Source organism: Phoxinus phoxinus (assembly GCF_949152265.1).
Source record: "Phoxinus phoxinus genome assembly, chromosome: 22".
Taxonomy (NCBI): Eukaryota; Metazoa; Chordata; class Actinopteri; order Cypriniformes; family Leuciscidae; genus Phoxinus; species Phoxinus phoxinus.
In genome coordinates, this window is record NC_136897.1 from 20,368,800 (window position 1) to 20,384,481 (window position 15,682).

At 38.4% G+C, this 15,682-nt stretch overlaps 1 protein-coding gene across 3 annotated transcripts in view; it reads right to left on the reverse strand.

Moving 5' to 3' along the window:
• The window catches only part of igsf21a (immunoglobin superfamily, member 21a), a 208,513-nt gene that overhangs the window by 11,481 nt on the left and 181,350 nt on the right, over positions 1 to 15,682 (reverse strand). For 2 of the 3 annotated variants that reach the window (XM_079596919.1, XM_079596921.1), the window contains exons 6-7: positions 7,133 to 7,613; positions 399 to 499 (exon numbers count right to left, since the gene is read on the reverse strand). In XM_079596919.1, the coding sequence (XP_079453045.1) occupies positions 399 to 499; positions 7,133 to 7,613 (582 nt within the window). The remainder of the gene's footprint in view (positions 1 to 398; positions 500 to 7,132; positions 7,614 to 15,682) is intronic. The other variant, XM_079596920.1, reaches the window with a different exon arrangement.

Sequence of the window (15,682 nt, forward strand, 5' to 3'; positions counted from 1 at the left end):
CCAGTCCTTCCCAATAACCTTGAGGGCTCAAGGTCTTTTTCTGAGTTGCAGCCCTAAGTGTTTATCAATAGATCACTTTCAAAGTTTTTTGTTCTCGTGACCTTTAAAGGACTTTGAAAACCCTCCATTTTGATTTCATTGCAACTTAAATGATTGAACGGTTTGAATTTGTCAGATGCAGTGCAACCCTCCTCGGTCAGGCTGAACCATTTGGATTGATAGCTCATGGATAGCAGCAGCGGGGTCAGGAGCTGACAGATACATGTGTTGTATTGCACACTCTTGTAAGAATGGTCACCATAGCTTTACATCACACAGGCTTAACTGCACATGTGGGACAAACCTCCTCGTATCCAAAACTGAACTCGGCCCTGGTTTCGTAACCCCCATGCACTTACCACCGGAGATCCTACCTGGAAACCTTGGACGGTGATGCGAACCGTATCCCCTACCTTTGCCCTGGTAGGGGATATCACAAGTCTGGGGCCTTTAGGAGCCGCTATGAAGGAAAACAAGAAAAAATAAATTGCATTTTGTTGGGTAACATTAAAACAATAGGACAGTATTAACAGACTAAAGACATGGTGTTTGACTAGGAGGTCAACGTGGAGACTCTTGGTTTCCTTCATTGAAATTGCTGAGGAGTATTTATTTCCCAAGAGGGACAAGGACCTAAATTGGGTAGACACTCATTACTGAAGAAGAAACAGAGCGTGCAAGGCAAACGGTGGAGGAAGTAAGATAAGAGACACTTAGAGAACTAATTCCCTTGTCTTGTGTGGACCGAATCTCCCAGATGGGTTTAATTTGGTCTCAGAGAATGGCTGGGATGTGATGAAGGAAAGGAAGGTTAAAACATCATATTTTGACCTTCTCAGGCACAGAGGATTTCTCTTGTGTACTCAGGGGAAAGATAAGAAAGTGATTTTGAACGTCTGGAAAGTGAGACCACAAGTTTCTCAAGCGAAACTTCCTCTATTTGGCAGTACGAGCAAGACGCTTTATAGCAGTGTGAAAAAGCCTCCGACTGGTCCCATGTTAAGTGGTTCTGCATCGTTTACTATGATTACCAGCATCCACTCTGCATAGCCCTGAGAACCATAAAACAAGTTTTGTGAGCCATATGTTTGAACACATAATTCCAGAGTGAAGCTTAGTAAAGGCAAATCAGACTTGAAATTGTTCAAAAATACATCCCACTGTGGCCTTTTTTCAACCCTCATTACGACTAATGCTACGCTTTGGCTCCTACAACACATACAGATAATCCAACTACTGAGAACTATGTGAAACAATGGCTAATCATGCTTTTAGCCATCAATCAAGCCACAGAGTGTCCAGCAAAAGCTAATGAGGCATCAGGCCAGTCTTAGTCAGTTTAATGATTACCCCCTGGTGCTGCTTAATGGATTATGATTTCCGCTCTTACATTTGTAATGGGTCCTGTGAATGTGCATTTCACACATAAATCAAGTTATGGCAGGACACTACACTGAATACACAGAAATCCTCTTTTGCCAGCTTTCTTATTATGGAAATGATTTGGGATATTAGCGGCCAGGCTCTGCGGAGTGGAAAAAGAGATGTGAAATGCAATACACAAGAGAGATTAAGAGTTTGTCAAGGCATGAATCATGACTCAATGACTCCATTGATTTCCCCTAAGAAAACAGTTGAAAAACAAAAGTAGACCATTGATAGGGCCTGTGTTCTGACAGAGCAATGGACACTTGAAGACTGACCCTGCCTTTTCCGTACCAAGTGGATGAATTAACGGATCAATACATTGGATTGCCTAACCTACGTCCTAACCACAGGAGTTGACAAATAAAAAAAATTCACTGAGCTGTGACATTTTCCTATCCATGATGCCAGGTAACCATTCAGCCATTTCAGTCTCTTTTTTAAAGAAAACAAAAAGGGTAAAATTGCACCAGTTAAATTGAATTTTTAATAGAATGAATTACCCTGAAAAAGCCTTTACTTCTGAAAAAGAAGTAAAGTGATGGCCAGATCTCTGGAACCAACTCCAGGATGTAACTGAGGGCCACAGAGCTGTCGACTTTTCAGGCATCACTATGTTAGAGAACTACAAAGTTTCAATATCTAGTTTAATATTATACGAGTATGAAATTGGGACCTTTAGGAGCTGCTATGGAGGGAAATAATAGAAAATACTGTAAGCTAAGATTGTGCTACCATGTCAAGTGTGGCCCATCATTTACCCAAGAATGTGGAACATTCTCATCAACCAATCAAATTCTTTAGTTAGGTTTGATTGTTTGCTAGAAATGTTGTTACAGGACCAACAAAGGATGTTTGTTATCCATGGCCAACATGTATAAATAATGTCATACTTGAGCCTGGCTTTCTTTTCAGACTTGTTTGACCAAACCTTCAAATGACAACGTCTCTCGTGCTTCAATGGTCCACCGAACCTTGAAGCCACTGAAACTCTAAATGGAGATATAAGGATGTTTGAATGTGCACAGATTAGTTCACACTCCCACAACCCACCCACAATAAACATCTGTGTACTTATTATCAGTCTATTGGGTAGAGGAACTTGGCGTGCAGCATAGATCATCTCTAGCCTCTGGATGTGAAAATATAACTCATTCCCCTTCTGTGTTTTGCTGAATCAGTAGCACCTTCACCCATGCAAATCCTCACTGCTGAGCCTGGCTCAGCTTTAATTATGGAGAGGCACTGACTGAATCACTGCATATTTGGACATGACTGACAGACAGCCAAGTCAGGGCAACAAGCCCAGCCGTGATGCTCTGAGGTGAGGACAGCGTTCTGAGAACACCGCCTCCATGGACCAACCGCATCCATTTAGGACACCGCGTGAGACTCGCCTCATGAATATTCAGTGAATGTAATACAAATTTGAGTCACTGTAAAGATGTTTCTGTCTCATGTGAAAATATTAAAAACTGTGAAAGATGTATGACTTGTGAAGGCTCTTATGACTTGCCTTTCATTTTCGGAGTACAGGTTAGTGGATCACCTGCACCAGAAGTGTCAGGATAGAAACTGGAATAAATAAAACAGCCTTGTTCCTTAAAGTCATAATGGAACATAAGTTGGGACTGACTTTACTTCCATATGTCAAATAATCACAGTTTTCACAGAAATATTAAGCAGCATAACTGTTTACAACATTAATATAATCTGAAATTGTTTCTTGAGCAGCAAATCAGCATATTAGAATGATTTCTGAAGGATCATGTGACACTGCAGACTAAAGTAATGGCTGCTGAAATTTCAGCTTTGCCATCACAGGAATACATTTTTTTTAAATATATATATATATAAAAAAAACTGTAATTTCAATTGTAATAACATTTCACAATATTACTTTTTTTACTTTTTTTTTTTTTTTACCAAAAACAAAACAAAACAATTAAAACCAATGAACTACATATTTTGGGTTTTGTATTCTTCGGGTGAAAACAAAGAGAAGCTGAAATACTTCATCTTTTTTTTCTTAAGAAACCGAGGTGCTGTTAAATTTATGGATCGAATTGTTGCACAGACAAGGCCTTGTTAAAATATAAAAATCGAAAGTTACCAAGGCTTTTCTAGGCCTGCACTCTAGCGAATTTACTTCTCTTGCTCTCACTACCATGCAAGCGGTGATTCAACACCCTCCTTTCCTTGCAGCTTCAGAAACAAACGTTCCTGCTCTCAAGACAGACATTAAAAAAATAATAATCGCTTTGATGCTGACACCGTGCACTTGTTAAATTTGCACATGCATTTTTGAAGGAAATTCAATGAAAACATGGTTTATATTCTAAATTGTAAGGCCTATGTAGTGAATTAAATACGTTACAAATAAAAGCAATTTTCTTCTTGTTTTATTTAGAACTCTGTGGATGCAAAACAAAATAAAAGCTTATTCATAACCAATGAACAAATCTGGCATCAGTGCAAAAACAGCTTCACATTAAATAAGACTAGAGTTAAAAAAATATATAAAAAAATGTAGATCTAAAAAATTATAGTTAAAAAAAAAGTTTAATTAATGTTGCATGTTATAATGTTGCCTGGCAACCATAAACAACTAATCACCACTTTGCATTATACCCCTTTGAAAAGTATGTTCTTGTTTGTCTTGACTGGCTTTGGGACATGTCCCGCACTACATGTTCACATTTCTCCATGTATCATTATTATGTGTAAATAACAAAGCAGTCTTGCCCACTGAGAGCTGTGAAATACAGTGGGGAGAACAAGTATTTGATACACTGCCGATTTTGCAGGTTTTCCCACTTACAAAGCATGTAGAAGTCTGTCATTTTTTATCATAGGTACACTTCAACTGTGAGTGACGGAATCTAAAACAAAAATCCAGGAAGTCACATTGTATGATTTTTAAGTAATTAATTTGCATTTTATTGCATGACATAAGTATTTGATACATCAGAAAAGCAGAACTTAATATTTGGTACAGATACCTTTGCTTGCAATTACAGAGATCATACGTTTCCTGTAGTTCTTGACCAGGTTTGCACACACTGCAGCAGGGATTTTGTCCCACTCCCCCATACAGACCTTCTCCAGATCCTTCAGGTTTCGGGGCTGTCGCTGGGCAATACAGACTTTCAGCTCCTGTGGCTAGGCCACTCCAGGACCTTGAGATGCTTCTTACGGAGGCACTCCTTAGTTGCCCTGGCTTTGTGTTTTGGGACGTTGTCATGCTGGAAGACCCAGCCACGACCCATCTTCAATGCTCTTACTGAGGGAAGGAGGTTGTTGGCCAAGATCTCGCGATACATGGCCCTATCCATCCTCCCCTCAATACAGTTCAGTCATCCTTTCCCCTTTGCAGAAAAGCATCCCCAAAGAATGATGTTTCCACCTCCATGCTTCACAGTTGGGATGGTGTTCTTGGGGTTGTACTCATCCTTCCTCCAAACACGGCGAGTGGAGTTTAGATCAAAAAGCTCTATTTTTGTCTCATCAGACCACATGACCTTCTCCTATTCCTCCTCCGGATCATCCAGATGGTCATTGGCAAACTTCAGACAGGCCTTGACATGCGCTGGCTTGAGCAGGGGGACCTTGCGTGCGCTGCAGGATTTTATTTCCATGACGGCGTAGTGTGTTACTAATGGTTTTCTTTGAGACTGTGGTCCCAGCTCTCTTCAGGTCATTGACCAGGTCCTGCCGTGTAGTTCTGGGCTGATCCCTCACCTTCCTCATGATCATTGATGCCCCATGAGGTGAGATCTTGCATGTTGCCCTAGACCGAGGGAGATTGACCGTCATCTTGAAATTCCTCCATTTTCTAATAATTGCGCCAACAGTTGTTGCCTTCTCACCAAGCTGCTTGCCTATTGTCCTGTAGCCCATCCCAGCCTTGTGCAGGTCTACAATTTTATCCCTGATGTCCTTACACAGCTCTCTGGTCTTGGACATTGCAGAGAGGTTGGAGTCTGTTTGATTGAGTGTGTGGACAGGTGTATTTTATACAGGTAACGAGTTCAAACAGGTGCAGTTAATACAGGTAATGAGTGGAGAACAGGAGGGCTTCTTAAAGAAAAACGAACAGGTCTGTGAGAGCCGGAATTCTTACTGGTTGGTAGGTGATCAAATACTTATGTCATGCAATAAAATGCAAATTAATTATTTAAAAATCATACAATGTGATTTTCTGGATTTTAGATTTTTTTTGATTCCGTCTCTCACAGTTGAAGTGTACCTATGATAAAAATGACAGACCTCTACATGCTTTGTAAGTGGGAAAACCTGCAAAATCTGCAGTGTATCAAATACTTCTTCTCCCCACTGTACATCTACAGCAGTATAAACAGTGAAGCAAAAACTCTCCCTGTTGATGCATTTCTATTGTTGCACAGTTTATGCCCAACTGCATATAGTAAAACAACGTATTGATGTGTTATTTGCCAAGCTAAGGGATTTGTCTTTGTCATTTAGCACAAACCAATTCCTCAAACATAGAGATCCCATGATTTGTTTTGGTATATCGTGGCTATATACGATAGAATTTCACTCTGCTGTTATTTTCCCCTGTGGTTAAAATGATTATTTCATAAACACAAGAAACTATGTTTGAGAGAAAATAAAATCACATCTCTTTATCTCTCATGGTAAGAGGCAAACATTTGTAAAAGAAGTAGATCCTCTTGCGATAGGATTGCAAACTTTTGTCTTAGCAGCCATGAAACGCACAGAGGGAGATCATGCTGGAATGAGACGTGAATGACAGAACAAGTGAGAATGAGAAAGAGAGAGGAATATTGAATGGAACTTCTAGACCATCCTTCCTTTCTCCGTCTTATCCCGCGTTTTTTGTCCTTTCCCCTCGTTCATCTCTTTCTGCACTGCTCCTCTACCATTAAGTGTGAGAAATGTCTCTGTTTATCTTGTCTTGCGTCTCATCACTCGCCTTTTTCTGAGGGCTGATAGCAGAGACTACAAGTGAGTGCTGCCTTTGAAGTGATAATGGGATCATCAGGCCATCTTTGTTGTAGCTTTAAAAGCAAAAAAATGCACAAAAAAAGCCTCTCATCCATGAAAATACAAAGGTATGCGAGCATCCTATTCTTTTTTTGGGGTATTGCTCTATGACTTTTATTACATGTAGACAAGTGAAAGCAAAAATGGAATTTCACTGACAAATATAAAGCGCAACATGCATTTTTACATATCCTCGCCTTAGTATATCAATTAGCGGATGTTAAAGCTTTTTTTACAATTGAGAATGGGTTGCAACAGTGAGATCCAACATCATTTTAGTGCACTGCGAGATTCCCTTTATCCTTGATTTCTTTAATTCAGGTTGACTTTTTCAATAACATGGTTAAGTTAACTCAATCTACTGCACGGACAGCTCAATGAATTGGCCTGTCACTCACTGTAAGATTTTGCATTCTGCATTAGCAACTGCAATCTACTTGCCTGTAACGCAATTAAGCAACAAATAGAAACCAGTGTTGGTCTCGCTGCATCTGTCAGATGGGGATGTAAAGGGATTTACCCGTGATCGGGCGAGGGGAGGTGAATGACTAGGATGAAGGTCAAAAACAATTCTTTCAAATCGATCTTAAGATCTATATCCTGACAAATCAATGGTAAAGCCAACAAAAGCAAGACTTACCCAGTATGACCTCAGTCTGCATAGGCATAGAGAGAGCCGGGTGCGTGACCTCGCAGCTAAACAGGGCGTCGTTGTCCAACTGTGGATTCAGCGTCCAGGTAAGCTTGGCCTGAACCAGCACAGACCCATCACTCTGGGGAATGTGTGTGTTGCTGAAGAAGTACAGGGGGTCTGTACTCTGAACCCAGCGAGGGAACTCCCGGCTGACCACTGTCTCTGGGATGGTCTCTGTGGCTGGGCTAGGCTCTTGGCCGGGCTGTCTGGCCATGTAGCTCCGCCCAGGGCTCTCCGTGAAGAGGCGTCCGGGCTTGCCGTCCGGACCCAGCAGAGATAGAGACTTCCTCAGCTTAGTGTCATCCAGATCCCTGCTGATCAGAGGTCTGGCTCCACGCACACCAGCGGAGCCGGCGCCCTCGTAACCCACAGTGGGCGAAACGTAGGATATCACCTCTATCAACTCTCCGTCCCGCTTGAAGTATACCTGGAAAGACACACAGAAAGTTAAAATGTGTGCGAGTTTTATCACCTTCAGTATGTTTATAAGCACTGAAAACGTGTCAGAAGGACTGAAAACGAACAAAGTCCAACCTGCTTCAAAAATATGCTGGTATAAAATAAACAAATAACTATATATATATTAGGAAAACAGTATAGTATGTGTCACATTATGATGAGGATGAAGATGCGAAGAAACATGCTTAGCATAGCAGAGCTAAATGTAGCTTTAAACTTTAAATTATAACAAAACAAAAGAGTGACATCCAACACAACAATAAAACAAAACAGTGTGCGCCATACACAGCCAACACAAGAAAATCAACTCAGAGAACAAAAGACTATATATTCACTCAAGATAATGAGCTAATACAAACTAATAAAGAAAACAATGAATCACCATAACAACAAATTAACACAAACTAGAAACAGTGACAAGAAAGTAATGCGACAAAGTCCACAAAAACGAAACCAAAACACCAACATAATGTGACAAAATAAACTGTGCAGTTTTAAATAATTAAATGAGTAAATAAAAATGGGTTGGAAAAAACAACAACTGCAAACGGCCCTTAAAATATGCATGGCATAAAAAAATAAAATAAATAAATAAATGGTATGAAACAGTTTTCATATCATTTTTATTTATCATTTATCTTTATACCAACATATATGTAGACGGGTTTCTTGTAATCAAACAATATTGGATGCGTGCACATTCAAGAGGCAAAACCGCTAACAGGTGTTCAGCATCATCAATCCAGTCTTCAGTGTCACATGATCCTTCAGAAATCATTCTAATATGGTAATTTGATAAAACATATATTTTTTAAGGATTCTTTGATGAATAGAAAGTTCAAAAGAACAGCATTTATTTGAAATAAAATCTTTTGTAACATTATAAATGTCTTTACTGTAACTTTTGATCAATTTAATTCAGCCTTGATGAATAAAAGTATTGATTTCTTACATTTTAAATCCATCTTTTTGGCGGTTAGTGTAGTTTACAGCACAACAGCTCCGTGTCATCTCTGTCTCTGCTAGAAATGCTGTAAAGAGTTCTGCTTTCAGCCGCCGAGTTGCACTGAAACCTGTCTATACTGTAGGTTATGGGCCAGCTGAAGCCAGATTTTGTCCCACTATTTTGTATTTATTTATTATTTTTACCAGCCCCTAAAGTATGCTATAAATAAATAAAATCATTTTCCTTTTCTGTCTAAAATAAAAATATTATATTTAAAAAATAATGTGAACTGTTTGCTAATTTTTTTTTTTTGACTGTTGCATCAACAGAAAATCATGACTTCATAAAGATGCCAGATCAAGTGACTTTAGATGTTTAAATATGTTCTTAACACTAAGACTCGCACTGATGTGCTACGATTAGTTGGCAGGTCATGTATTACTACTAGTACAACAGTCGGTACGTCTGCGCTTGACTGTCACCTGGATATGCAGGCTGGTTCTGAAAGTGCTTTGCTGTCTCCATTCTCCAGCATTAAAACCAGCATAATTTTGGTATAAAAAGGGTATGAGGAATAGAAAGTATCTGCTGCAATCAAAGTAAACTGTGAAATTACCTGGCTTGTGATTGGCAAGTCTAAGCAAACGTATCTGGGAAAATGCTAAGCGTCATTCAGCCCTCAGCGCTGGTGAATGGAAAATAAACGTGACACAGTTTCTGCTTTGTGTTTATGTTCCACCAGCACATTGCTGTAACAGCCTCTCTCCACTACAGTGCATTTGGGTATTAAGATTCCCGGCTGGTAAATCACTTGACAGGGAATTAAGTTCCCACTTCAACACACAACCTCCAGATATGTGTATTAAATTCAGTAGGCCTAATGCCTGTAGCATTAATGTTTGCACAGTGCTCTGCTTGTACCCCTTTTACTCTCAATCCCTCCCTTACCCTCCACTGCTCCACAAGAAGGAAAGAGAGGGATTCGGGATAAAGCACTGTGTGCTATATATATATATATATATTTTTTTTTTATATAATCTGCTTGTCCATTCAGGGACCTTTGGACTCTTTAAATTCCGTTTGCACAAGATCAAAGTGTCATTGCATTACACAAGACCTTTCCTTGCACTGTAGCCCTTTTTCTGCCCTTTCTTTATGCGTGTGGTTTTGTCTGGCTTTGATTTGATCCCACCATTTATGCCCCCGCACTCTGCAGGGTAAATAAACATAATGTAACAAGGGTGAATTAAGCTCACGTCCTTGAGAAGTCTTGTTTCCTGCAAGCAATGTCACAAGAATTTAGAGAGATAGGAAGTGAGAGAGTCTTGTAAGGGACAGCGCTCTTTTCCTCCACGCGAGGACTGTTTTTGCGGCTAATGTGCTCTAAAGTACACACTTTATCTCTGCTGCTGAGAGAGGTTAACAGCATATACCACACTGTGGCTTTTACTTGCATTATCGGACTATTTGCGCCTGCAGCCACAGGGAAGGGGAGACAAAAGCAGATGCATAGTGGAAACCACATGGTAATAGCTTAGGCTTCAGACAACAGCTAATGCCTAATATTAGCGGCTGTGTGAGATAACGAAACAATGGCTTGACTACGGAGGCTTTTTAGAAAGGACAATGCAATAATTCATGCTACGGCTGAACAGAGGCTAGTTCAATTGCAACGTATGGAGGATCTACAGGCAAGTCAAATGAGGGAGTTATCCGAGGAAGCGTATGAGCAAATGCCAGTTTGTCACGCCTGTTTGCCATGTAAACACACAATATGAAGGTTGCAAATTGTTTTTATTTTGCAGTATAAACAGTAATATTGTGACATGATTGCAATTTCAAATTACTGTTTTCTATTTAAATACATTCTAAAATGTAATTTATTCCTGTTTTACCACAGCTAAATTTTCAGCAGCCATTACATGGGTTAGTTGACCCATGAAGTAAAAAAAAAATTACTTCCCTTGCTGTTCCAAATCTGTAAGACTTCAGTTCATCTTCGAAACACATATGAAGATATTTTAAATGAAATCTGAGAGATTTCTGTCCATTCATTGATAGTCCACGCAACTACCACTTTGTCGTTTCAAAAAGTTCATAAAGAGATAGTAAAATGAATCTACATGGATTGATGCGGTTTATTAAGCGGTCAGTTGTGCTGTTTAATATTTCTGTAAAAACAGTGATCCTTTTTAACAGGATTTTTTTTGAAAAACAAACAATCATAAATGGTAGATAAATTAAATGTTTTAGAGTTATAAAGTGTGACAAGCTGAATTTACAACCAAGTGTCACTTTTTTAAGTCTGCAAAGCATAAAATTGCATACACATGATCAAAAATGTAAGATATAATGTTAGCCTTATTTTTGAACTTTGAACTGCGTCAGGTCAAGGGTTACTCTTTTTCCGTAAATCGATGCGTACGGCTGTCTATCTGAAGCTAGTTATATTACTTTGTAAAGTTTTAAATGGACATTTTTCTTACACAAACGCATTGCTTCGCTTCAGAAGGGCTTTATTAACCCCCAGGAGCCGTGTGGAGTACTGATGGATGGATGCACTTTTTTAGGCTTTAAAATATCATCCTCCATTCACTATACACCAGTCATATACACCAAGGATGGCTTGAGAGTGAGTAAATCATGGGGTAATTTTCATTTTTGGGTGAACTATCCCTTTAATGTGTCTGCATTACCTACATGTCGCCAGCATGTGGAGCTATAAATCCTCTTCCTCAATCTGAGTTAGATATGAGAGAGAGAGAGAGAGAGAGAGAGAGAGAGAGAGAGAGAGAGAGAGAAAGAGAGGGGTAGGCTGCCTCTGCAAATAGTGCACAGAACTCCTATTCATAGCCATGCTAATCACCAAGGTAACGGTCACACAACATGCTCAACTCATTCCAAGCCCCATTCTTTGCAAACAGTCTCTTCAATTATTCATACTGTAATACAGCTCCCTGCAGTTTGAACAGAACGTAGTTTGTGTACTTCAGTCTTCAACACAGTCTGAACGCTCTCACCAACATGTTTCTAAAGAAATGTGGTAACACTTTACAATAAGGCTTTATTTGTTAACATTTGTTAATGCCTTAGCTAACATGAACTAACAACAAGCAATAGATGTTTAAAGCATTTACTAATCTTTTTAACATCAGTAAAAATCGGTTATTTAAAAATCCTTATTTGTTCACGTTAGTATACACACTCTATTAATTAATGTTAACAAATACAACTTTTTGGTGTTGAAAAATGTATTTGAAAATGTATATGAAATACACACACGCGCACGCACACGCACACACACACACACACACACACTTATGTATAATATAACATATTATAATACTGTTAACAAATGAAGCCTTATTGTAGATCGTTACCAAAATGTGATTCCCACAGTCAACATGTGCAAGTTTTGTTTAAAACTGCTTAAACACGTTCCATGTTATAATAAAAAAGACGATATATATACATTTTTATCCATTTTTTATTACAGTTTTAGTTTTAGTTTGAAATGTTGCCTTGCCAACTAGCTGAAATAAAATAAGTATATTTTATTTTAAAGTTTATTTGTTTTAATTAACGAAAAAAATATTTTAATGGTTTTAGTTTTAGTTTCAGTTATAATAATAACCTTGGTTATAATAACTACTGTACATTACAGTAAGCTCCATTAATCATTCCAGCAGAGCATTGCTTATTACTGGTAATGTCTTATCGCACCACGAGCAGGAAAGAGCTCATTGTTTCTTTTCACAGGGGATAATCAATTGTCCTTATATTAATTTCTCTCTAATGTGCCTTCAATAATTGCCTTGTATCTACAGCCGTAGTCACAATGCTCATTTCCATCAATACAAATGAGATATCAGACATGTATGATGCACCGTTGATGGGCTGTCTTTGATTGGTTGTTGTCTGGGGAAAAGCAGAGTTTCTGAAGTCCCTTTTAGGGGGATGTCGGGATGTCACACGTCTTAACTCCCACACAACCATAAATAGTTCCGCATGAATGCGGCGCTCATGTCTCACGCCTTAGTAAGGAGAGTAATTACACAGCAGCCAATGTAGAGTCTATCCAAGCAGGATATATTGCACAATAATGCAGTAAGTGCTGAAATAAGCCAAAATAGCATGTAGTACAGTGCCCTTGAAGTGTTTTTGGCAGTTCTTAGATCCACCACATTACAAAAGAAAAAAAACCCCCCTTAGTTTCAGGTCTTGAATGCATCAGTGTTCCAACACGCTTTACACAATAGAAGCGCACAAAACATGAATGCGTGCGCCCCCACCTCTGCGGATCTGAATGAGCGCAGCAAACAAACAGCGATGTAATTCCGCGAGCTCGCCACAGCACAATGCTTCACGCCGACAGCGGAGCGATTTGCCCATGAATGGACGCTAATGAAAGCACCTGCATACAGCCTATTGCCAAGCACACTATTTTGAGTGGAAAACTCATTTAGAGACTTTACAATAGCGCCAGTTCCTTTGGCCTCCTTTTCTACTTCCTAACATTGTCATATTTAATCACTGGAGTGTCAAAGAAATGATGGCTTTACTTCTGTGGTTAAAATGCGGGAGTGAGAGCCGAGCGAACTTAATGACAGATAATATAGGGGATGATTATCTAGCCCTCTTTCAATCAGCATCAGATTGTGCAGAGGACACACCAGCCTGGCCTCAGCCCATGGACTGCTGTGTTTTTGAATGCTGCTCTTCCTGGTATTTAAAGATAAGAAAAAACCCTTGAAGTCCATTTGCCATGCGAGGAGACTAACAAACAAAATGCTTAAAATGTTACACTTTAAAAACAAAGAATGCTTTTGAAAAATACGTTTGTGTACATTCACATGAATCATATCATTGGCCTAGAGAAAGCTGATATATTTAAAGGCAACTTTGATTTAGTTCAAAATAAGAAAGTTTTAACAATGAGACAATATATCATCAATCCTTCTTTCAAAACATGTTTTTGTCTTGCCCTGATTTACTATGGTAAGCTTATTATAGGTGTATTTTAGGGCTTTATGGTGTGGGAGTGGCATAAGTTAGTTGTCACAACGAGTGAGAAAAGTTAAGCAAGCTAAATCTTGAACCTCCGGGGAATCGCCTGTTTTAAAAAGAGCAGAAAAGAGGAGAGTATACCGACAAAAAGAAAGTGCGACAGAGCTTGTATAAAACGAGAATCAACATTGGCTTGAGAACTGAGGGATTTGTTTACGCAAAATGGAGCAGTTTTTATTGAACAGATAAATTGGCATATATAGCTCTCAGAGTTAATTGTAAAGCACTATCTATTGTGAAGGGTCATATACATATGATACACATGCACATGAAGCACAACCAAAATAATGTTCTTCTGCAAAATGCATGCAGTTTTGTTTTTTTAACTTCTAGGGCCAAAAGTTGCATGATGTACCTTTAATGTAACTTCCCTAATGTTACCAAAAAACGTGTGATGCTACAGGTATAATAAAGTTCAGGACCATCTTGGCCAGTGAATGAGATACATTTTTTTTAATGTATAAAGTTAAATGTAAAATTAAGATTTTGTCATAACTTTTTGTTGCTCAAATAATGGACTGCCATTTTAACAAAGCAAAGCAAAACCAAACAAAACAAGTCACACAGCTTTGTGAGGAAAAGACTAAAATGTAAGTTATTCACTGAGCTGAGAACAATTTTTTTCTATCATTTGTGAAACTTAACAGCTTAGTGTCTCATTTCATTTTTGGATGTCTTTAAATTCAACATCCAAATCTGTCAAAAGAATTCTGTCTGCCTGATGAAAGACAAAATTGTTTGAAAAGAGCTGAACGGTGACAAAACGTAGACAGCCTTTTCTAAAAGCAGAGAGATGATGAACATGCCTGGTGCTCAGCTCACTGTGGGAATGATACAATGTTTTGAACCGCAAGCTATGCACGGTGGCTGTTAAATTGATTTCAAGAGGGTGTTAAACTGCAAAGCCATGGCATTGATTTGACTTAGTAAAGATTGTTAAAAAAGGAGAGTAAACGCATGAAAAAGAAAATAGAAAATGTTTTGGATGATTTAGAAGAAAGCCATGGGGCAATGACACCAGCAAAGCCCAAATGAGATGAATCATAAGACAGTAAAGGAGAAAAGCATTTGAAGTTGCAGAAGAGAAATGCAGTCCGATGCTGATGCCCTGGAGCACAGCTGTATCTGTTGAGAATAACATTATTTGATTTGTATACTTAGTAAAGCAAGAGGCAAACATGTGAAAAATCATCCTGCAATTCATTATTAATATTAGTTTGGTTTTAAAACTTGCTTAGTGACTATTGTTAGCTTTATGATTTTCTTAAAAGCATTAAGATTGCATTTTATATTTGATTATCTGATTAAAAAAAATATATTTTTTTTTTTTAACCCCATGCCATTTTCATCACTTGTCTTTGTCATTAGTTGCTATTGATACAGATTAGAATATTGCTTTTGTATCTAGAACTAAACAACCAACTACAAAAAAAAAAAAAAGAGTTGTATCTAGGTCTAGGTCAGTGGAGACTTCACAAATAAATAACTAAATAATGCCCCAAGTGTTGCAGTACATGTTTGTTTGTTTATTTATTTATTCATTTATTTAACAGTACAGTCGATTACAAGGGGACTTTGACATCATTGTTCTCCCTTAATGGGGCCGTTTCAGTTCCAGAGACACCAAATTATTTCTTGAATACAATTAATTTCAAAACATTGTTTTACAGAGCTTCTAAGGTTTGAACACAGAATAAGGGTATAAATCCACATGAGATGTAATATAATTTGGCAAAATATTTTTTCCCCATCCAGTTCTGGTCCCATTGAGCCTTATCAAAACCCATGAAACTGCTCCACCCTTTCCCTATTTTTCAACCACATAATTAATTACCACACGATACTAGAGTATATAGGCCTACTTAAGGAAGTTAATTACATTCTATCCTGTATGATACAACCTTAAAATGCTTTTGTTTTGATGAGGACAAAAACTTATTTAAAACTTAAAAAATAATCTTATTTTCAGAGCCCAAATAGCTATCAAGATGAACTCTTTCCCAGCCATTGAGGGAAAATTCTGT